This window comes from Echinops telfairi, unplaced genomic scaffold (genome assembly GCF_000313985.2).
Source record: "Echinops telfairi isolate 266 unplaced genomic scaffold, ASM31398v2 ScPeMD7_29;HRSCAF=101, whole genome shotgun sequence".
NCBI lineage: Eukaryota > Metazoa > Chordata > Mammalia > Afrosoricida > Tenrecidae > Echinops > Echinops telfairi.
This window is the reverse complement of record NW_022103926.1, coordinates 2,669,848-2,693,598: the sequence shown is the minus strand read 5'-3', so window position 1 is coordinate 2,693,598 and position 23,751 is coordinate 2,669,848. Positions and strand designations below refer to the sequence as shown.

The 23,751-nt window shown below is 42.5% G+C and overlaps 1 protein-coding gene across 1 annotated transcript in view; it reads left to right on the top strand.

Moving 5' to 3' along the window:
- Positions 1–4,532: 4,532 nt before the first annotated feature.
- The window catches only part of PITPNB (phosphatidylinositol transfer protein beta), a gene marked incomplete at its 5' end in the record, with an annotated part of 57,336 nt that continues 38,117 nt past the window's right edge, over positions 4,533–23,751 (top strand). Inside the window, 6 exons of the mRNA XM_004715315.3 lie at positions 4,533–4,616; positions 7,432–7,577; positions 20,009–20,100; positions 20,850–20,857; positions 21,338–21,412; positions 23,413–23,496. Of these exons, the coding sequence (XP_004715372.2) occupies positions 4,533–4,616; positions 7,432–7,577; positions 20,009–20,100; positions 20,850–20,857; positions 21,338–21,412; positions 23,413–23,496 (489 nt within the window). The remainder of the gene's footprint in view (positions 4,617–7,431; positions 7,578–20,008; positions 20,101–20,849; positions 20,858–21,337; positions 21,413–23,412; positions 23,497–23,751) is intronic.

Genomic DNA, 23,751 nt, shown 5'->3' with positions numbered 1-23,751 from the left:
GCCCGCGGGCGGGGGGCGCGGAGGCCCGGCCGTGATTTGTCGTCTGGGCGGTGCCTGCCGGTGGCCGCGGGAGATCGGCTTGGCGGCTGAAGGCAGCCCCGGTGTCGGGACACGAGATGATGGGACGTTAACGCCTGAAGTTCGTGCCTGAACCTGGGATCTGGGCAGCTCCGCGGACTTAGAGCCCCATCTCTACCCAGAACCTCCGTTTCCTCACCCTTCAGATGGGGCGACCACCTGACCCCACCTACTTCAATAGGGTGGCTCTGCGAAATAGAGGGATTTCCCAAGGTTCCATCTATCCCGCTGTCACAGCTGGCTGGTGTCTTCAGCAACCCCTGGGCACTGAAGGGGATCGTTGCTTTTCCCACGTGCTCGTTCCCTTATGCTATTCTTCAGAAAGATCTGTGGACTTTGCTTTTCTTGTCGCTAGCGTGAAACTGTTTTGATGATAGTTCTCCAACCTTTTAAAAGTCATTCCTGCTTCCATTCTTCAAAGGCTCACTTACCTGTCCAGGGATCACAAGCCACAGTGTTTGACCATGGCCTGCAAGGTCCAGGCCTTTGCTTCTTGTAGCTCATTTACCCCCTTTCCTTTGCCCACCAGTCTTCCACCAGCCCCGGGCTCTCAGTTCATTCACTTCCTTGGGCTCTCCTATCGCAGGGACTACTCCTTCTGACGACCTAATCACACCACTCACTCACTTCATACCAGGGTGCTTCAAATAAAATCCTGGCAAAATACCCTTAGCTTTTCATTTCCATATCTCCAAAAACTTCCTGGCGCCCTCTCGTATTTACTTTTCCGGCTGTATTCTCTATAGATTTATCGCCATGTGATGTAGTCCAGTTTATTACGGTTTTGTCTGGTGTAGTAGAATTGAAACCCCATGAAGGCAAAGATTTTTGTGGGAGAAGGCCTCTTGCTGACTCCCATATCCCGGCTTCTTAGAAAGTCTGTGGTACATAGTAGAGACTCAATAAATACTTAAGAAATGAATGAATGACAAATTGTAGATTTTGTCAGTGCCAGGAACCTGAGAAAAGACACATGAGCCTTATCCTATAGGGTGAAATTTTGAGTAGTGCTATTAAAGTTTATTTCCATCCTGATTGATGGAAGATAATTTACCATGCAAATGTCTTATTTATTATGCTGATACCTTTGGTATGTAAATCTGAAACCAAACCCACTGACGGGTTTGATTCTGACTGCTAATGACCCTATATAGGGTTTCTGAGGCTGAAATCTTTATGAAAGCAGAGCATACCACGTCATCTTTCTCCCTCAGAGCAGCTGATAGGTTTGAACCACCCACCTTGTGGTTAGCAATTGTTAGCTGACCCAGTAGTACCACACAGCTCTTCCACTATGTAGATAGGTTGTGATATGAAGCAAAAAAAGGGAAGGAGGCAAATGGCGTTCCTTAAGTTGCATAGCCGGGGTCCTGGTGGCGTAGTGATTACTGTATTGGGCTGCAATCTGCAAGGTTGGCAGTTTGAAACCCCCAACAGCACCACCAACTGCTCTTAGGGAGAAAGATGAGACTTTCTTCTCCCTGTAACAGTTAAAGTCTTGGTAACTCCCAGGGGCAGTTCTGCCCTGTCCTATAAGGTCGCTATCAGTCGCCACAACTTGATGGCTGTGAAAGAAGTCTCATAGAAAGTGAGTTTCAGATCTGGTTGAAGATAACAGATGTAGTCATTCAGTGGAGTTAAGTGTTCAGTAGGCCCCTTGACAGCTATGTGAGTATATAAGGCTAACTTATCAAAAGAACCTCCATTGGAAGTTGGACATGATTTTTTCCCCCCTGCTATCCATTAATTTTACCAAAAAATTAAGATACATTGAGTAAGGAATGTTTAAGTTGTTAAATGTGACCAAAGTCTAATTTACTTTTCCCTGAGAAATTACAAATTAGATTCCTTGCTGTGATTGTTCCTTAAGTCTGCCTGCCCTTCCCCCACCCCTCCCCACCTCCATCTTTTTGAAGGCAAAGGTTGTATAGTATTTAAAAATTCCCAATAAGAAGTGCAGGTTATCATGGCATACTGTATGTACGTATAGTATTTAAAAATTCCCAATAAGAAGTGCAGGTTATCATGGCATACTGTATGTACTTAGTGCTAGCAGTTCAGCTCTCGAAACTTGTTTTGGGCAGGAGCAATGAACAGGTTATTCCAATGAAGATATATCTGTATACTTTAAAATATTTAGGTAGATGTGTATGGTTTTACATAATGCCATTTATTTTTTGTGTGCAATAAAACATTAGAAATGATGGAGATGGTTCAGTGCCAATCACAAAGCAATAAAGGATGTGGCCATTAGTGTAAAATCCTGGTATTTTAAAAAAAAAGTGGAATCGTAAAATCTGGTTAGCAAGATTAGGTTCCCAAAGCATTTTGTTCCTTTTCCCTTTTAATCTGTGTTATTAAAAAGATCCCTGGTGGCACTGTCAGATAAGCATTGGACTTGGAATTACAAGGTTGGTGGTTCAAATCCACCAACCACTCCTTGGGAGTAAGATGAGGCTATCTGCTCCTGTAAAGATTTACAACCTTTAAATCTTAAATAGGGTTGCTATGAGTCGGAATTGACTTGATGGCAATGGATAGCTTTTTGAAAATATATTTTATCAGAATGACAGTTTGAGAGCATCTACCAGGATCTCCATACACAGGAGGAGAAAAAAGGATAGTGAGTGAGCCCAAGACTTAGATGTGCAGATTGTAGGAAGCATGTGTTATACATGTTGGTAAATATGGTGATGTGAACAACCAGGCTGAAATATTGAAGGAGAGTAGGGAGAGGGATCGGGAGGACAGGTAGAGATTTTGTAATGGGGAACGCGGCTTGGGAGCCTCTCTGAAAAGTCCACGAGATTTTCTTTCCTTCCTTCTCATAGAATTAAAATTTGATTTTACATGGCACTGTTTTAGTAGCTTTAATGGTTAGAAGGGAGGAGTCTGAGGAGGTTTTTTTTTTTGTTTTTTTTTTTTTAAAGGAGGTTAATATCCTGGAAACAAGCTGTTCTCTCATGAGACAGTTGATATACAGAGATGGTACTGGCTTTCCTAGTTTTTGGTGGAAATAAGGAACTTCCTTGTTTTGTGAGAAGTAGGTACAAAAACAGAATGCTCAGCATATTGTTGGATCATGCCAACCGTACTGAAAGTTTCCTGCGAACCACTTACTAGACTATCTGCAGATACATAGTTATGAGTAATCCCTGATGACTCTGTTGTCAGCCAGCTCTGGCACGTCCAGTCAAATAAACCAGGCCTTTATTAGTTCGGAAGGTGCCCTGGTGGCTTAGTGGGTTACACATTGAGGCGCTAACAAGGTCAGCAGTTTGAAACCACAGCTGCGCCGAGGGAAAATGATGATGCTTTCTGCTCCCGTAAAGATTTGCAGTCTTGGAAGCCCATAAGGGCAGTTCTGTCCTGCCCTGTAAGGTTGCTGTGAGTCCGAATTGACTCAGTGGCAGTGAGTTTATTATTATTGCCTTTTATCAATGTATTCATAAATCTGATCTTTGTTGGTGAATGAGCATCTGGGAATTATAGCAAAAACAAAGTACACATGGTGATATTGTGTGATATACACATGGGGGGCTCCAAAAAGTTTGTGGGAAAATGCCACTGTTTCTGTGTTTCCCCAGACTTTTTGGAGCTTCCTTTGTATTGCTAACAATTCGATGTGTCCACCAAAAGGCAAACTTAAGTATCTGTGTGACAGCTTTAAGTGCAATTTGTTTTAACACTGTGTACATTGTAAGTCCGGGACTGCCTGTAGTTCATTTCTGCGCCCTTCCGTTTTGAGACATAAGATGTAGTTTTCCTTGTTTCACAGGGATCTCTGCAGCTCTGTCCTTGGGGTCCTGATACAACGAAGACAGTAAACGCTAGTGATCATGGAGAATCTAGGAATTGTTTTAGTTCCTTAAGAAATGGCTTGTTTAGGGCTGTAGCTATTAAAACATTTTTTCATAAACAACATTTTTATATTTTGGATTTAAGAATCTTCTCTATAATATTATTGGATTTAAAGAACGCATTTTTGTACATGTAGAGATTTGTATTTTAAAGCCAACTATTTGATACGTCAGAAATCCTGGTGGCAGCATGGGGATTAGGTATTGGGCTGCTAACCACCAGGTTGGCAGTTCAAACCCACCAGCCAACTCCATGGGAGAAAAATAAAACTATTTGCTCCCATAAAGATTGACCGTCTCAGAACCCCTTTATAGGGTTACTCTGAGTGGGAAAAGCCGCCCTGGTAGTGTAGTCGGCTAGCTGTTGGGCTGCATATGTCAGGAGCTCTGGTGGCTCGTGGATTAGGTATTGGGCCACTAACTATACCAGGTTGGCAATTCGAAACCATGAGCTGCTCAGTGGGAGAAATATGAGGTGTTCTACTCGCTAAAGAGTTGCATTCTCAGAAACCCACAGAGAATTGACTCAATGACAGTGAGTTATAGTATGAGTTGCAGCCAACTTCATGACAATTGATTTTTAAAATTGTTTTAAAAATTGAAAGTATTTCATATGTAATATGTGTTTTCCCTTTTTGTCTTTCTAGCCGTGTGGTTTTGCCATGTTCTGTCCAGGAGGTAAGTCTTGCTTCTGCATTGTCTTAATGATACAGTTTCCTTTGATAGGTTCATCCAAATGCGTATTTTCATAGCATTTGTGTACCAAAGCGTCCATCTCCTTTGAATGACATGAACTATGGTGTGTCACAGATAACGAATGGCACATGAATTCCTGTTCCACTGCTATTGTTATGAAGGGCCCCCAAAACATTTGTAGTTCCACCTCCTGTTCAGTTCTGGAATTCTTTATACACAATCCCAGAGAACCTCAACCTAAGTACTTTAGCGTCAAAGGCTTGCTGCCTAGAGAACCAGCCTGTCTTACTGGTGGAATGAACATTTTCTGAGAATGCAGGACACTTGTTTACAGTGCCCCCGAACAATAGGAAGTCAGCTTGTCTGTCCTGCACATGGTAAGGTCAGGGTTTCTGATGGCAGTTCTCTTTCCTCCCCTGAAGCCTCTGATTCTTTCTTCATCACCTGAGGTTACAAGGTTAGACACTGCCAGCCTGTTCACCTGGCCTTAAGACTTCTTTCCAGCCGGTCTCCCTCCTGCATGTGCTGCGGGCTGTGACTCCAAGCTGAAACCAGTATTCTAGACATAGTCTGACTGGTACAAAGAACCCTAGCAGGTTTTTTGGCTTCTTTGAGCCACTAATGATACAGTAATGCTTCACTTATTCAAGCCTGGCCTGTCTGGCTGTCATAGCTATCTCTTGTGCACCCAGGAATGAGAATAGAGGCAGGAAGGGCTTTCAAGAAAGCAAGATAATGTAGCAAGACACCAAAATCCTCTGGACTCTTCCATAATGTGTACATGTCCATACTCTGTGCTTGTGCAGTTATCTGGATTGAAAACATTGAGTTGCAAGTGGACAAAGCAAATGGATAATCTAAAAAGTGATGGCTGACAGAAGACAGAATAAATGTAGGAACTAAAAAACAAGAGCCATAGCTGCCTAGCACTGTTGAGGGCCTGAGATGGTTCTGTGTTGCTTCTGAGATGGTTACCAGACTGGAGGCAAGCCAGGTGCGGGCATCCCTTACTTTGAACAATTGCTTGTTTGAACTTAATTGTGCAAGTTGACATTTGTTTTTGTTCATGGGTTTCTTTTAGTTTCAGCTGGCTAAATTGATCGCTTGAAACATTTCTAGCCCTTAAGTGTGGTCATCCAGAATAATCTTCCGAAATTTCTGTCAGATCCAGATTTCATAAGCGTGCCTCCTGTTTCTATTCCAGTTATTCTAAGCAATGGCCATGAAAAGACAGTGAGTAGCATTCTATCAAAAGTCCGCCCATCCAGATTTTTTAAAATGAGGTTGTCCTTTAGTTTATGCAAATCTCTGTTGCTTTTCTGTTTCTTTTCCCTTTTTTTGCTTTTCTGTTTCTAACCAACATCAAATATACCTTGTGACTTAGACACATAAAGTATATTTTAAAGGACTTCAGGATGGTAGCATTACTGGACCAACCCTGGGCATCACAGCATTTTAAGAAAAAAGCCAGTTCCTTGTGCAATCCAGAATTTCCTACAGGAGCTTCTCTCTGGCTCATTTCAGAAATGGGTTTGGTTCCATTTGTATGTATGTTTAAACTTAAAGAGGGCATCATACTTGTATAGATATAAATAATTATAATTGTATAATTATAATTGTTTACCTTACAATATCCCTAGTTTTTGTCCCTCAAATGTTGGCTCTGAATACGTAGATTTTTGCAGCTTTTCTTGAAAAAAAATGTGCCCCTAAAGAACAATAACACTTGCTGGGCTCTCTTCATTGGGGGGAAGAAATTGAGCCACCACTACAAAATTGGAGCTGGTGTCATGGCAGGCCACTGGAGCATGGCTTTATCTTGGGTTTTTTTGGTCATCTGTGGGACTCTTTGTGATTGCAGATTGGTGTAGGACAAGTCGACAAGTATTGTTGGAGACCACTGAGAAATCTGACTCATTTTAAAATGAACTAAAAGCTACTATCAGTGGTTCCTTACCTTACATGGTAATGCCTGTGTATTTATCATACTTTTAAAACAGTTTCTGTCATTGGGGTGCTTTCCCCATAAACAAGCATTCTCTGGGATCCCAGCACTACTTTTGGTGATGAGATTGGCTCAAGGACCAAATTGGGCATGAAAAGAAGGATCTCATTGGTCTAACGAAATCTGGTTTTCAGTCATTTGTCATTCTACTTGCTTTTTCTCATTGTTGTTACTAGGAGCTGTATTCTGGTTGTTCTCTTGTTTGTGTGACCAGGGAAAGCAGAATAGTCCCTAGAAGCCTGAGCTTGCTTATCTGGCAAAGGGCCAGTGAAAATGCCTGCCGTCACTTTAGAGTGCTGAGCAAAGTAAATGAGATGTAGGAGATGTGGACTTGGTTTGGCAAATACAAATGTATGTTTACTGTCCAAGGAGGTGAAGCAAGTGAGAAGACATTTGTAACCTGCACATCTCTTGAATAATAGAAGTTCCGTAAAACATTCCAGCATTTTCTATAGCTGTATGAACATTCTCCTTAGCGTTAATTTATCATTGTCGTTAAATAGTACTGCTGTGGATTAGGTGTCAGACTTGTAAATTTGTAAGGTGGGTGCTTCAAACTTACCAGCCACTCTGAGAGGGAGATGTGGCTGTCTGTTCCCATAAAGATTTACAATCTTGGAAATACTGTACAGGGTTGCTATAGAGTCAGAATTGACTCAGTGGCCATGAGTTTGGGGTGGGTGGGGCCTGTTGAATGGTTTGGGTCAGCATTTCTATCTTCTGTATTGTGTTATAACTTCCTGCAGTTACTACTGACAACTGAAATGCATGCTGTCCTATTTGAAATTTCAGTATCAAGTTGGGCAGCTTTACTCTGTCGCAGAAGCTAGTAAGAATGAAACTGGCGGTGGAGAAGGGATTGAAGTTTTGAAGAATGAACCTTATGAGAAGGATGGAGAAAAAGGACAGTATACACACAAAATTTATCACCTAAAGAGGTAAACAAGGGGTGGGGTAGGGGTGGGGTGGGGGAGTGTTCAATTGGATACTTAAAGCTGTAACAACCCACCTTAATTCTTAAACATGTTACTACTTACTGATAATACAAGCTGAGACACATTATCTTCCTATGTGTGATACTGTGTTGCAGTTTAATTTTTTTGAGAGAGCTCTCCTTTTATTAGTTACATTTAAATGATAAAGGTAATAGACCTAATTCAAACAGCATAGACGGTTGTAAAACAAAATCTTCATTCTCATCTCTTGCCATCGTAACTCAGAAAGCGATACCAATACAAATTGAGGATAATCTGCAGAGCATGGTGAAGGTTCTACAGCGGGCTTGGTTTTTGTGCAGTGACTTAGGAACATTTCCTTGCCATTGTTTTATGTCTGGAGCGTTCTTCTTACAGCCAGTTTAGAATTTCTGCGTATAGACATAGCATAGTTTTAAAAATCATCTTCTAAGTGATAACTTGATTTTGGTTTTCTGCACTCTCTGTTTAATATTTTCATCAACATGGTTGCACATAAAAGGATGCTTAACATGTTGGTGGATGAAACACTCATTATCTTTCCTTTTCATTTTCCACACACTTTGTGAGGCCCCTTCTGTATATCTTTATGCCTTTAGCCTCTGTTTTCTCAGAACAATTTATGAAAGGAGATTTGTTGGGAAGACACATTCCTTAAAAATACTGACATCACTGCTAAAGTGCTCCCCAGTGGTTTGTAAGAGTTCATTTTCCCGTATTTTTTTCAGTTTTTTGTCAATTTGATAAATAGAAGAGTCTCTTGTCTAAATTTACCTTGTGAGGTTGACTGTGTTTTCATATTAAGTAACCATTTGAATTTCTGTTCACTCCTTTATTCATTGTTTATCTTTTTTCTCACGTTGGTTTGTAGAGATTCTTTTGCACATTCCCCTAGAGTTAGGCAATCTAATCTCTTTGATATAAATATTTTAAAATTTAAATGCATGCCAGCATTTCACTATGGGCAAAAGACTAGTAGTGACTTTTAAGAGTCAGCAGTAGTCTCCTTGGCTTATTAAATGTGGAAGGGATTCTCTTTGCTCTTCTCTTCACCTTTCGTCTTTGTGTAATTGGAATGAATGATACCCATGTTCTGTAGAGCTAGAGCTTTGATGGTCAGTGATTTATTATTTTTTGAAAAATATTTTCTGAGTGTAATTGTCACTTTATAGAATCGATTTTAATCATTATTTTTCAAACCGTATTTTTGACTTCTAAGTTTGAATGGAAAATAGCAGAGGCAATCACCATGGTCTGTTAGTTATTCTTGTTGCTCTTGTGGGCTGGGTGGGCAGTTCTGGACTGTGGTCTTCATGGAGTCGGATTAGCAGTTCTTTCCTGCGACTGGTGGACTCAGAGGGCCAACTTCTCAGCCAAGCACTTAACCATTGTGTTACCAGGACTCCGTCGAGACGGTTTTCTAAGTTGTGACACTTAATTTGTTCGCACCCTAAGTATATCTTTAAAATGTGTCAATTGAGAGAACACTCGGCATTCTAGATGGTATATTCTGTATAATATTGGTAGTAGTGAATTTTACTTATGTACCCTGAGCTTTCCCTAGCATTTTGTATTTACTTATTAATTGAATCCTACCAACACAAAGTTCTTTTCTAAAATATTCAACTCTTTCTGGAGATTCTAAAATAAATCAACAGGTTTTATATATAAAAACTTAATTACATAGAGCATTATCCATATAATGTGAATCAACATGAAATACATTCAATTGGAAATTAAGGGACTATTAGAAATATTTAGCATTTTCCTCAATGGAATCCCAGTGGCTCAATATGTATACTGTAATCCTAATTACATTTAAAAACCCAAAATCACCTAGGAAGGAGTTAATTAAAACATGAAGCCAACTTCTCAATTGGTGGTCAAATTGTGGGTGATTATTACAGTATTTTTCCCTTATGTCTTTTTTTTAAAAAGACAGCATGGATATGTTTTATTAAGAAAAAGATAAATATTGTTTTTGAAACATCTGATTTAGGTACACTGCAGCTATAAACACGGAATCTCTTAAGTTGAAGCATGCTATATAAATATGGTTAGTGCAAGAGATATTTTTATTCTGGGGAGCTTATTTGGGGATGAGGTTCGGAATTTCTCCCAGGCTTTTAGTGGATTAGAGAAAGGGAAATCTGGCTCCCTGGAGGCCATGCTTCCAGGGTACTCAGGCTTCTGGGAAAGCTTTATTCCTAGAAGGAGCCGAATCACTCCACACTTCCTCTTGGTTTTACCTGCTTGTGCTTGTACCCTTTATTCCTCATTGCAGCCCCGAGAATAGGTAATGTGCCTATAATACTTTTCGGACACTTTATTTTCCCAAGTTATGCTTTCTCTCGTCTCCTCCCTCCTTCCCTTTAAATGGCAGCATGATGATTGAGGGCTCTCTTCTCTGGCTCCTAGTCTCCCTCTCCGTCTTCTCTTTTGGTCACCAGTAGGCTGTTCCAGGTGCCCAGCCTCGAAAGCATCCAGAGCCTGAGGAGCATGGGGCTCCAGAAGGCTGGTGGGTGGGCTTCTGACTGGTTGTTGAGGGTTACATGATGCCTGTAGATGACTTGTCCTCTCACTGAATGGTGAGATCTGTAGGTGGAAGCCCGCACAGGCAGCAGAACAAAAGAGCAGAAGTGTGGAGATCAGGTAACATGGCAGAGCCACAGTAATAGCCAACCAGACATCTGTCCGTGGTAACGACGAACCCAAGACAAACTTTCCCTGTAACTGGGGCAAGAGCAATCAGAACTCCACACTGGGCCATCAGGGCACAGGAAGGCACAGCAGGCAGCACTGTGGAAGCACAGAGAACATGTAGCCTAGGGAGTGCTGAGAACATCACTGTACCATAGGAAAGATACCTCATCAAGACTCAGTTGAGTTGTCCTTACAGATTTTAGACTTCCGGGATGTCAGGAGTTAAACATTGGCTACTAATTTTAAGGTCAGAGGTCAAACACCAGCTGTTCCATGGAGAAAGATGAGACTGCTCCTTTGAAGATTGAACAATCTCAGAAACCCTAAGCAACAGTTCTACTCTGTGTCCTGTAGGGTCGATACAAGTCAGAATTGATTCGATCGCAGTGGTTTTGAGTTCTCCTTGAGAGGTTCCATTTGTGTCCAGAGCTATTTGTACCCTCTCCCAGCATCTAGTTGAGGAGCCCTGGTGGTGTAGTGGGTTAAGTATTGGGGTGCTAACCACAAGATCAGCATTTGAACCTAGCAGCTACTCTATGGGAGAAAGATAAGGCAGCCTGTTCATGCGAAGATGGGCAGCTTTGGAAGCCATATAGAGCAGTTTCGTCCTATTGGGTCACCTTGAGTTGGAATTGGTTCCGAGGCAGGGGTTTAGTTGTGCCTTTGATGGTATAGTCAAAAGCCCTTGCTGGTGGCTCTGTGGTTAAAGTGCTCAGCTTCCAACTGAAATGTGGGCAGTTTGAGCCCACCAGCAACTCCATGGGAGAAAGATGTGGTAGCTGGTGTCTGGAAAGAGTTACAGCCTTGTGAACCCACTGAGACTGTTGGCCTCTATCCTGTAGGTTCCCTGTGAGTAGAATTCACTTGGCAGCACTAGGTGTGGTTTTGGTTTCCAGTTTTTAATCGTAGGTTAGCTTCAATAGAGTTGCAAACTTGGCTAAAGCCTTCAACACCTTGTTGTAGGTTCGAGAGAGTTGGAATTCTGAGGACCACTAGGCCCAGGATAACCAAGGTCTTTGGATTTTTTTGGCTAGTATGCGTTCCCATTTTAGCAAAGTACTTCTTTGTGGGATGTGTGTATACTTAATAACCTGGAGCCCGGAGAAATGATCTTGCCAAAGTATTAAAAAAAAAAAATCCCAAGATTGGTCATCTTCCCAAGGTACATTCTAATGTCTGCTCTTTTGGAATAGTGAGTCTCTTTGTGTCTGATGATAACTGACAGTGAGTGTTCCTCCATGTGTACCCCACCCACTGCCATTGAGTTGATTTTGACTCACATGGCTTCCGAGGCCATAAATCTGTACTGGACCAGGTAGCTTTATCTTTCTCCCTCAGAGTGGCTGATGGATTTGAATCACTGGTGTTGAGTTTAGCAGTCCAGTGGTAACTAGTATTTAACTGTGTTCTCAGCAGGTGCCAGTTCGCTTAAGGTGGGACCTCAGGCGTTTCCTGCAGCAGCCTCTGATACTGAGGAAGCTGAGGCCTACCGGGGCTGAGGGGACTGCTGCTTGGTAGCAGAGGTGGGGCATGAACGCTGGCCGTTGCTCCGTGGGAGAAAGATGAGGCAGTCGGCTTCCGTAATGGTGACTGCTTTGGAAATGCTATTGGGGCTGTTCTTTGTTCTATAGGGTCACTACAGTGAGGAGTCAATTTGATGTTACTTTGTTAAGCTTAACTTCATTTTTAGAAGGCTTGAGGCTGACAAAGACTGATGAGAAAATGCGGTATGGTTATAGAAGAATTTCTCTGTAAACTTCTTTGGAGTTCACTTCAGGAAATGGAAACTATTTTAACTCTCCCATAGGTCTCAGTGGTAAGAGTAAAGCGATTAAGATGGCAGGCTCTGGAGTCAGAATGCCTGCCAGCGTTCATGTCACTTCTCTGCTACCCGGTAGCTTTTTAGCTGCATGGTGCTTAACTTCTGCACCACACCAGTCTCACAAGAACTCGGGTATCCCGAATGGCTCCCTCTCTGCCCAGCATGAAGACTGTTCTGAGCAAGCCTGTTCCCACATTGTCTTCCAGCAGTGACCTGTTCAGTCTGTTTTAGGCTCCTTTTCTGTCAGGTCTCTGCTTCTCTACTCAGGTCCCAAGCCTCTCTCAGACCTGTCCTCCACAGAGTTTTGCATTCCTGGGCTATTTTTGTTTATATATTCATCTCTCTTCCCTAAACTCCATCAGTTCTTGTCACCTCTTCTTAATTTGACACCTAATTACATGTTCCCATTTTTCCTTGTATTCAATTTTCAACAACAGTTTGAGTGTTCCTTAAGCTATTTGATGTAGTGGTTAACGAATCAGGGTGCTAGCAGTTCAAAATGACCAGCCATTCAACAGGAGAAAAATCGGGCTCTCTACCCCCTATGAAGATTTCTGGATTCAGAAACCTATAGGGCCAGTCCTGTCCTAAGAGTTGGGGCTGACTCGATGGCAGTGAGTCTGATTTTGTTTGTCTTTTAGTAGTAAATGGTGAGGAGGCAGGGAAGATTTTGTTGGCCCCAGAGTTTTGAAACAAGGCAGGGAAATGTGTGAGAAAAAACAGCCAGCTCTCCCGAGGCTTCACTGGAAGTTTCCAGACCTGGTCACCAAGGACCTGGTAACCAATTATTGGTCTTTTTGCTCTTCCCCATTGGAAGCTTTATGCTTCCTCTCCTCATCTTCATTATTCTTTTGCCATCTTTAGTCAGGCTGACATGGCGGGAATTTGGCGTTTTCTGAGATAGCACTGGGATACCTTGTGCAAATGCTTGAGATGGTCAGCAGTGCTCATGGCTCCTTACCCCTGAACATGTGGGTGCAGAGTGGGGAGGAGTGGTGCCTTGCATTCCTTGGCCTGGAAGTGCAGACACCCCTGACAGTGGTCACAGTGGGGTGAGATCAAGGATGCTGACAGTAGAAGTAGCAAGAGGATTACCCCATCCCTCCAGGCCCCCAGAAGTGGACAGAACCTTGGAGCACCACTTTTCTGAAAGGCAGCCTAAGTCTATCTCCAGCAGCATGATTCTGACTCGCAGAAGAGAAACAAGCTCCTAGAGGGCAGGTTGAAACCATGAGGTTTAAAAGAAAGCAGACTACAACCCAACCCATTGTACTCCTGCTGGTGTCTGCATAAAAAATGTCCATGATGATCCGAGTGGGGTTCTCCACGTGGGAAATCAGCGAGTAGTTTTGAACAAAGAGCAGCTTTGCCAATGAGAGCAGCCTTGTGATTGCCCGGGGTTGAAACAGCTGAGATTGTATTGAAAATCATTATTTTGAAATTTCATATGGTTCCAAATAAGCACTCATTTCTGTAGGCAGGAAGAGTCAGTTTCCAGGAGTTGAAGTTTGTGTTTAGAAATGGGAAGTTTAAAAGTCAGCTGAGAAGACAGAGATTGATGAAACGTGCTCCTATGCAAGGAAGGAATTAGTAGCTATTAGCCATTTACAGTATTAGAGGTTTATCTATCATAGAACATAGCATGTTATTTCTCCTTGCATATGGTACAGGGTCTTAAGTTTGGCACTGTTTGAATGTTTTCTAAACTAAGCGGTCCTATTCCAGAGGAATTATCAGAAGGAATTTCTGAAATACATTGTTTCTGTTTTATCTCATTTTTCATTGGTATTTTTTAGTTACATGAAAAACAAACCTACCTCTTACTACTTTATTGTGCACGAGGGGGCTTCAAAATGTTAATGGAAAAATTACATTATCTCTTGATTCCATTTTTCTTTTAACTTTTTGTAGTACTCCAATTCTTGTTGTATTTCCCTACAGTTAGACAATTCTTGTATGGTCATTTTATTCCTTGCCCATAAATTGGGGTTTTGCACCCCAGTTTATTTCTCTCCTTCTTTTGTAATTTATTTCTCTCGTTCATTTCAACCATCTTAATCCAGCTTCCCATTGCTTCTCTCTTGAATTTGAACTTCCTAAGTGTCCTCTAGACTTAAGTCTTGCCTTATATCACCCAGTCTTCCCTTTTTGTTAGCTTTTTAAAAATAAAATTTGCAATACACTCTTGTACCACAAAACTCATACTTTTCAAGTGTAGGCTTTGGCATCCTTTTGTTTACAGCTGTCACTCTCGCCTAATTTCAGAACATTTCCGTCACTCCCCAGAAGAAACCCATACCCAGTAGAAGTCACTTTCTCATACCTCTTCTCCCTAACTTCTGACAAGCACTGCTTCATTCTCTGTCTTTATAGATTTGCCTATCTGTTGAATGGATTCCTAAAATATATGGCCTTTTGTGGCTGGCCACTTTCCCTGAGCTTAATGTTTTCAAGCTTCATCCAGGGTTTGTGAGATGGGCTGGAGGAGGCATCTGACCTCTGACCTCACTAGGAGGAAGAAGAATCTCCATAGGCATCAGACCAAGGCTGGTTCCGATGAGGCAGGAGTCAGACGTGCCTCCACTTTCCAAACCTTTTCTTATCAATTTTGACCATTTCTCCTACAGCCACACACAATTCATGGATAATGCTTAAAATTATGGGGTTTAATAGGAAAGTCATGGTACAATTCAGGATCAGAAACATTTAAGATAGTAGTCCTCTAATAAGGATGGTCTGCTGATGGCAGCCCCAGGCGTTTATCTCTGACCTTTAAACTCTCTTTCTGATCCCAGGCGTTTATCTCTGACCTTTAAACTCTCTTTCTGATCCTCAGACAATTGTTACAAAGTTCTTTTAGTTCTACTAACCATGTATTCAAAGGCCCCCTCTTTACCAGTTACTGACCCAGTAGCACTCGGTTCTACGTCCATTATTTGGCAAGCATTGCTCCCCAGACAAGTGCCCAGAGACATGCCGTGCCACCAGCAGCCCTGCTGCCTGAAGACCCTCAGCTCGTTCTCTCTGGGCCCACAAGGTCACCACTCTCCTTTCTCTGTCTCACCACTCTCCTGTCTCTGTCGCATCTGCTGGGTCACAAAGATTGATATCTCTTTTCTGTAATTTTTGCTATGATATTTTGGTTTTTATCAATTATGGATTAATTTTTTAGCCATCTATTCTTGTCCCGCTCTAATCAGTCTTCCACACAAAGCCAGAATGACGTTAAAACTCAAATCATGTGAACTCACTTTAAGCCTTCAGTTACTCCCTGTCATACAAAGGATAAAATCCACACTCGTTGACCTGGAAGACAAAGACCCACATGATTTCCATGTCCCTTGCTCACCTTTCCAGTCCTATCATCTTTCTCTCTCCCTTGCTCATCGAATTCTAGCCCTACTGGGTCCCCCAAGAGATCTATATTTGTACCCATTCCAAAGATGACCCAACAGCATGGTCAAATTATAGTACAATATCATTCATAACACATGCACGTAAAATTTTGCTTCAGATCATCCAACAATGGTTGCAGGGATACATCGACAGGGAGTTGTTAGAAGTTCAGGCCAGATTCAGAAGAGGACTTGGGAGGGCATATTGCTGAAGTTAACGTGGAACTTGGCTAAAAGCAGCGAGTTCCAGAAAGATGTTTTCTTACTTGTGTTTTATTGACTGCCAAGACATTTGGCTGTGTCAGTCATAACAGATTATGGACAGTGATAGTCTTGAGAGGAATAGAAATTACAAAACACTTCATTGTGCTCATTCAGAACTTGCACATGGATCAAGAGGTAGTTGTGTGAACGGAATAGGGAATGCCGCATGGTGTAAAATCAGGAACGGTGTGTCAGGGTTGTATCCTCTCACCATACTTGTTCAATCTGTATGCTGAGCAAATCATCAGAGAAGCTGGATTATATCGAGGAACACAGCATCAGGATCGGAGGAAGGCTTCTTAACAACCTGCAATATACAGATGACACATCCTTGCATGCTGAAAATGAGGAGGACCTGAGGAAATTGCTGATGAAGACCAAAGATTGCAGTATGGATTACAACTCAAAATAACACATAACTGGACCATGATAAGTGGAAGAGATTGAAGCTGTTAATGATCTGTTTTGCTTGTCTCTACAACCAGTGCTTTTTAACTACACCAAACCAAACCCACTGCCATAGAGTTGGCTTTCCAAATCATAGTGATCTTACAGGCCAGGGTAGAACTGCCCTATGTGGTTTCTGAAGTTACGCAGCCAGATCCTTTAATGACTGTACAAGCGATACTGTGGTGGGAAACCAACGATATACCTATGTTTTAAATTAAAGATCACCTGCCTTATTAGGCATATACAAAAGTTACCTTAATGACAATTTCTCTTTTGAAGTAGAATTGCAATTTAATTTTATTTACTCAATTTATGCATCCTCCTTCTCCTAGTAAATGTATAGAAGCCAGTACATTTGAAATAAAACTAACTAAAAGGGTTGGGCTTAGTTAATAAGTCAAAACATGCAATGAATTTTTGGAGTTGACATGGTGGACATACAATAGCAGTTGGCATTTGAGAACCAGACGAAGATATCTTGAAACCATGATGTCAATTTGTCTCTAGCTGGTCCTTCATCACTGGCTGCTGGTTCTCTTTAGTTTGGGTCAGTGAATTTTAGAGTAGCTTATGCGTATTGAAGTTAATTTTTCGGCTATCAGCCACTCTGGGATTAAATAATAGTGCTAGTTGCCATCGAGTCAGTTCTGACTCATGAGAACTATACAAATCGTAGAAGGAAATGTTGCCTGGTCCAATTGCCAAGCCTCATGATTAGTTACTGTATGCCAGGTCTTTCTTGGCTAGTTTGGAAGTCTATCACCAGGCATCTCCACCTTCTCTGTCTTCGTCTGGTAGCTCTGTCCACTATGAGTGATCTTGCTGGTATTTGAAAAACCAATGGCATAGCATCTAGCATTCTAGCAGCACATGGTGATTATAATCTATTAACAAGCTAGGTCAAAGATCTTTTTCTCCTGCCTTTTTAGAATTGACCAACTGAACCATTGATGGGTGTGTTCATTGTGTTCTGATAGCTAGGCATCATCCTTTATATCTTGTCTTAAAAACTAACCATGCATATTGTGTGTATTCTGATTAGACTTCACCCAGATTTTAAAGGATATTGGTTTTTGTTCTTTATTAATGGAAGGAAGTTTTTGAACTTGCTTGGCCTTAAACTCAGCTTAACAATAGCTCTGGCCAGCAGTCTTTGTATGGGTCAGAAGTCCTTTGACTCCCACATCCCTCCAATCTGGTATTTTTCCTAGTTTGGGAAATTTAGCTGTGCTTGATGGTCCTCAGAGAAGTCACTGTACATCATGCATAGGCTTGAAGTTGGAGACACCTGTCTTGGACATACAGTTATTTATAATGTCAGTTATTGGGAATGATGAGATGATTCCTCCTGGTGTAATGGGGGAATTTACATTTTAAAAGGTATGTGAAAGCTGGCCTTATAATTAAAAAGCAGTAACTATTGTTTACTAGACTCTTCATTGTACTGGGCGTGTGCAAAACCCATTACAGCTATTGTCTGCCTTCTGCCTTCCAATAATCCCAGCCAGTTTGCTCCTGAGTTAACTAACTCATGGTGACGCTGTAGGCTGTCAGAGTGAAACTGTGCTCCGTAGGGTTTCCATTGACTGGGTTTTTTGGAAAGTACATCACCAGGCTTTTCTTCTGAGGTACTTCTGGGTGGACAGGAACTTCCAACCTTCCATTCAGCAGTCAGCATGTTCATCCTTCGTGATACCCAGGAACTCCTGCAGAGTAGGCAATATAAACTCATTCACACACAAGGGTGCTCAGAAAGGCCAGGTGATGTATCTATCCACAGGCACACAGCTTCTGTCTGGTGGTGCTGGATGTGAAGAGCCTATGTGTGTGAAACTTCTCATTACAGTGGGCTTGAATAGGCAAAGGGCGGCGTTTTAATCCGTTTTTTTTTTCTTTTTAATCAGAAAACAGTTTTCTTTGAAAACTGATTAATTAAGCATTTATATTTTGTATTTATACTAGGTAATCTTTGCTTGTTGTTGTTGGGATCCTTCTTAATTACCAGATGAATTTGCTCAAACTGGCCAGGTATCAGTTAGACATTTAATCTTTAATATCCTACCCTAATCCATCCCCACTAGAAATAGAGCCTCAATGGTAAAGTGGGTAACCGTTGAATTGTTGACAGCAAGGTCAGTGGTGATAAAGAGGAGGCAGTTAATGCCCATAGAACATGTACAGGCTTGGAAATCCCCAGAAGCAGCCCTCCTCTGTCCTGTAGAATTACATTGAGCTGGAATCAACTTGTTAGCAGTGGATGTGGGGCTCTTTCCTCTGACCATTCATCTTTCATACAAACAAGACTTTATACTACTGGGCTATAGTTTAAGATGCCCTGGTGGTATAGTGGGTAACATGTCAGGCTGCTAAGCACAATGTCAGTAGTCTGAAATTACAAGCCGCTGCACAGGAGAAAGACAAGGCTTTCTATCCCCTTAAAGGTATGTAGTCTTATGGCCCTACTCAATATTCGCCCTCATGAAGAGATCACTGAAAATGTGAGTGCTGTAGCAAAGTTTGGTGAAGAAATCAGATGGTGCCCAGCAATCAGAAAGAATAGCTGTGGGGTCTTAAAAGCTTATCTTCAAGCAAACAGCCAACTGAGTAGTGTATCAACTAAGTCCACATGAAAGAAGTGTGCTTATGTGTGATCCAAGGATTTTAAGGAATAAAATCCAAATTCAGAGGAGGGAATAATATGAGAGCTTAAATTCTGAATATCCATTTTGCAGAAGGCTGTGAATGACAATGAAAACCCAGAATCCATTTGCAGGGCCCCCACATGGATTAAGATTCTGACGATCAATGTGTGTAAAGCCTTGCTATCAGACAGCATTGTAAAATTGATTGTGGCACCTTTGATTAAGTTAAAATGTAACACTTTATCATTGATTTCCCTTTTGACCCACTTTAAAGTGGTTTCCGTTTTCATCATTGGTTTTTCTTGCTTCTTGTTTCTGTTTTGTATGTTTCACTGTATATGAAATCCAGAATAGATTAGTGTTCATAGAGACAGTAACTGGATTAGTAATTACTTAGGAGCATGACAAGGGAAATTGGGGGGGAAACGGGGAGATAACAATGAATATGAGAAAGAAGAAAATGTTTTGAAATTGATGCTGATAATGTTGGCATAGGAAGCCTTAATCTGTTTGAATTACATTGTATGATATGTGAGTTATATGCCAATAAAACTTTTTTAAAAACCCAGTAATGTTAGGACAAGATTATAATCAATTAAATAGAAGATTGCATGACTCTGTTCTAACATTAAAAAAAAAAAGATTGACAGTCTTGGAAAGCCACAGGTACAGAATTGACTAGGTAACCGTGTCCTGTAAAATACATTAGAATTTCATTCAGAGCTGTTTCCTCATTTCTGCTTGGCCCTAAGCAGCAGTGACCACATGAGAGCATGACCCCACGGGTTGGACGCACAGGTGGGGTGGCATCATCACCAACCTCTCAGACTTCAGATCGGGAGGGCAGATCAGAAAAGCAGCTAACCCTAAGAAAGAATTTGTATTTTAAAACGTCTGCTATTCAGTGAAACATGTTTTCAATCATGTCATTGTTCTTACCATTGATTTTGCCACTCGATTTCTTTGGAACCGAAACTGTGGAAACAGTCTGGCGTTCAGGTTCATCAAGCTTTGAGCGAGTCACCTGTGACTGGGGATTCAGGGAAAGAGCCCGCTGGGGACCACTGGGTAGCAGCAGGTCACGCTGTTGAAAACGTGCCCTTGTGTTTCTCCCCGCAGTAAAGTTCCAGCATTTGTGAGAATGATTGCTCCCGAGGGCTCCTTGGTGTTTCACGAAAAAGCCTGGAACGCATACCCCTACTGTAGAACAAGTAAGCCCGGTTCCCTGCAGCCATTCGCCCTTCCACTTCACTGACGAAGGAGCCCAAGCAGTGGCTGCTAACCCAAAGGTCAGCGGTTCAAGTCCATCAGCTGCCTCCAAGGGAGAAAGATTGGTGGTCTTCCATGGGAATTTACAGACTTGGCAACTGTATGGGCCAGTTCTACTCTACCCTCTAGGGTTGCTTTGAGTCAAAACCGACTTGATGGTAATGGGCTTGGACTCCACTATTGAGGGAGGACTTCCTGGTGCCCATGCCTCTGAGGAGTTTCACGGAAAAGGCTGACCACCTGTGTTTCCCCACTACCAAAGTGGCCACGGAAGAGAGCTGCTCTAAGGCCCTCCTCTCAGACCTTTGAGGGCCGCAGGTCCTAGGGCTGCGCAAACAAAAGACAGAGCCCATATTTAGAAGTGTCTGTTTCTGTTTTGGTCACACAAGAGAGGACGGCTCTGACTGACTTTTGAAGCCACTTCCTGTCATTTGCTAAAATGACATTTTGCTATCATTACCGAAAAAGTGTGATTAATCTTCATAATCTGATGGTACTTCACTATCCAAATTGAACAGAGCATCTCTTGTATAGTAAACTGTGTTTTGCAGATGTAAGTTCCTAAAGGCTGTGTGCTTTCTGGGGGGGGTCTCATCTTTGTGACATTAAATCCTGAGCAGACGGTTTCGACTCAGATTAATATTCCAACATTTTGTTTCCCTCCCATTCCCTGTGCTGCATGGTGCCTCAGTTGTAACGGTGAGTAAAAACCATTATGTGTCACATGCTTCCTTTCCCTCCTTGCACTCTGTTTTCACAGCTACTGTTTTTGGCGGCTCCTTGCTTTTTCATTTTGCCACCTTCTGACTCCCCTCCCACACCACCTTTCCCTAATGGGAAGTTTCCAGGTTCCTTTCAGCCGAGACTCCAGGATCTTCCTGCTGGTTGTATTTTGCGTGCACTGCTGAGTCTGCTCCTCAAACCTCCCAGCCTCTCTTTCCACGAGCCTAGAATGCTGCACGACTTGCAGGCTTAGTTCAGTCATTTGAAAGCATGTGCACCAGTTGGCTTTCCTGGCAACCTGTGAAAATAGATGGCTTTGTTTCTTGGGGCTCCAGCTGTTTCTAGAGCTGGAGCCTGGGCGCATATACTTTGGGGGCTGGGCGGTAGGGGACAGTGCCCCCAGGACATAGGCCCCATCAAGAGGTGGCTCTCACGGTGCTGTTGTATTTTCTGCAGAACGAATATATGAAAGACGACTTCTTCATTAAAATTGAAACATGGCACAAACCAGACTTGGGAACTTTAGAAAACGTAAGTCTCAACTCTGCATTTGATTCAGAAGCCCCTGGAAGTGGGAATCCCATGGTCTACTTTGCTAGGCCCCAAGTAGTGTCACCTGGGCCTTGGCCACACCAGGCTGTGTGGGGTTGAGGTGTGAGGCAAGCAAACCCATCCACTGGCCCCTCTGGAGCAGGCTTGGAGATGTGGGTTCTGTTTCCCTCAGCAGTTCTCCTCCCTCAGGGAAGAGCAGAGGTGACCAAAATGTGCAGGGAGCCCCAGCGACATTTCAGGCTGTGCTGTGAGATTGCGTTCATTCTGTGTATTTGCCAGAACTGCTTTATGGAGCAGAATCAATTCTTGGGAGTTTTTATTTTCATTCCATATGGCTCATATCTCTTGAACATCAGAGACACAACCAAAAGGTAGGAGGATGGAGAAAGTTCCTTAAATAACTTTAAAAATGTTGTCCAACTCTTAGTTTATATTACAAATTGTTACAGACTTATCTTTTCAGTCATCCGTAAAAAAAATTAGCTGGGACTCCAAAGAAATGGAGCCACTAGCTTGTAAGGTGTCTGGTGTACCAGGGAACTTAGGAGCGCATGGGTTGTGTGCTCTTGGCCCAGTAAACCCACTCGCTTTGAGTTGATCCCCTCCTATAGCAGGCCTCTTGGATGTAGAGACTGCCTCATAGCTTTCCGAAGCTGTCATCTTTACAGCAGCACACTACCACACGTTTCTGCAATGGAGCTCTGGGCGCCGGGGTGAGGTGGGGTGTTCAAAGCCCCCACTTTGCACTTAGCTGTCCCACCAACGCTCCTTGCTCATGTCTAGTACTCAAAAGTGAGGACCACTGGGATCAGCTTCATCACCTGGGAGCTTGTTAATAATGCCACACTTCAGGTTCTGCCCCAGACCTCGCAAGTCAGAAACTGAACATGAGACCTGGCGATTCATGATTTCACGTCCCTTCTAGGGTAGGGTGTGCTCTCACAGTAGGTGCATGGCAGTCTGTGTAAACTGTTAGCTCCATGCTCCTGTGCTGCTGATGCCAGTCTTATTTGTTGTGTTTGAGCTTGTCCTTTCAGTGTTCAGTTGACATGTTGTTTTGTTTGTCTCAGCAACTCTTAAAAACTTGGGAGTCTAAGTGAGGTCAATTTGGTTCACTTTCTTGTGGGTTTGAGCCTGCCATTTTCCGTTTTCAAAGGGGCCTATGTCTGTCAGTTTTTAAACTGTTCTTAATTGGCTCATAGATGAGAGTTTCTGAAATAAGTGATTAAACAGCATGGGGTCTAGAGGTCTGACATCACATTAGCACTGAATTGCTGTAGGATAATCCAGTTCGGGGGAGAGGTTATAGTGTGTGGTGCAGCTTCTTGAAGTCTAATTGTAAAGGGACCTTCAGTTTATGTAAGGTGCCCTGGAACTTTGTGGACTAATAGTTTCAAGGTTAGCAGTTCAAGCCACCAGCCACTCTGCAGGAGAAAGATGAGGCTGTCTGCTCCCATAAAGAGTAGACAGACAATCTCAGAAATCCACAGGGGCATTCGGAATCAACTTGATGGCAGTGAGAGCCACTTGGAGGGAGAGGAGTGAGGCTTTCTGCTCCCAGAAAGATCGACAGTCTAAAAAGCCCTAGGTGGGGTGGCTACGAGTTGGAGTCTACTCAACGGTTGTGAACTTGGGGACTGGGCATGTTTACATAGGCATTGTGAGTTAGTAGGATTTGATCATGTATGTTTGTTACCATAGCCAGTCACATTCAGTATGTGAGTCCTCTCAAGATTACAAGCAAAAAGTCATCACAGATTGCTGTTCATTGGGCAGTCTTCCCATTCCCCCCCTTTTGCTTGAAGCTAGTAAGGGGTCACACAAGATATCTCCATCCCACAAGGTTTCAGAGACATTCTGCCTGTGTAATGACATTAGGACTTTGGATTTTTGTGTACGTGATGTGTAAGTGGAATTGTTTCTCTTTAACAAGAGAGTAAACCATTGTTTTGTTTTGTTTTTGTCTTTGTCACTTACAGGTGCATGGTTTAGACCCCAGTACTTGGAAAACGGTTGAAATCGTCCACATAGACATTGCAGATCGGAGTCAAGTTGAACCAGCAGTAAGCACTACTCATCATTTCTAACCTGTCATTTGTTATCATCTAGAAAATGCTTCTCTTTCTCTCGAGCCTGGTCTATATTTTTACTCTGGAAATGTATACCTGATGCAAAGGCAGCAAAGCTTCCAGGTGAGCGGAGGAGAGAAAGTGGTTTGGGGCGTATTTCAGCTTTATACTTACCGGTTTAGGTTGGTGCTTATTTTCATTGAAGACAAGGAAATACTTCACCGAAGAATTCTCCTTGGAGCTTCATTA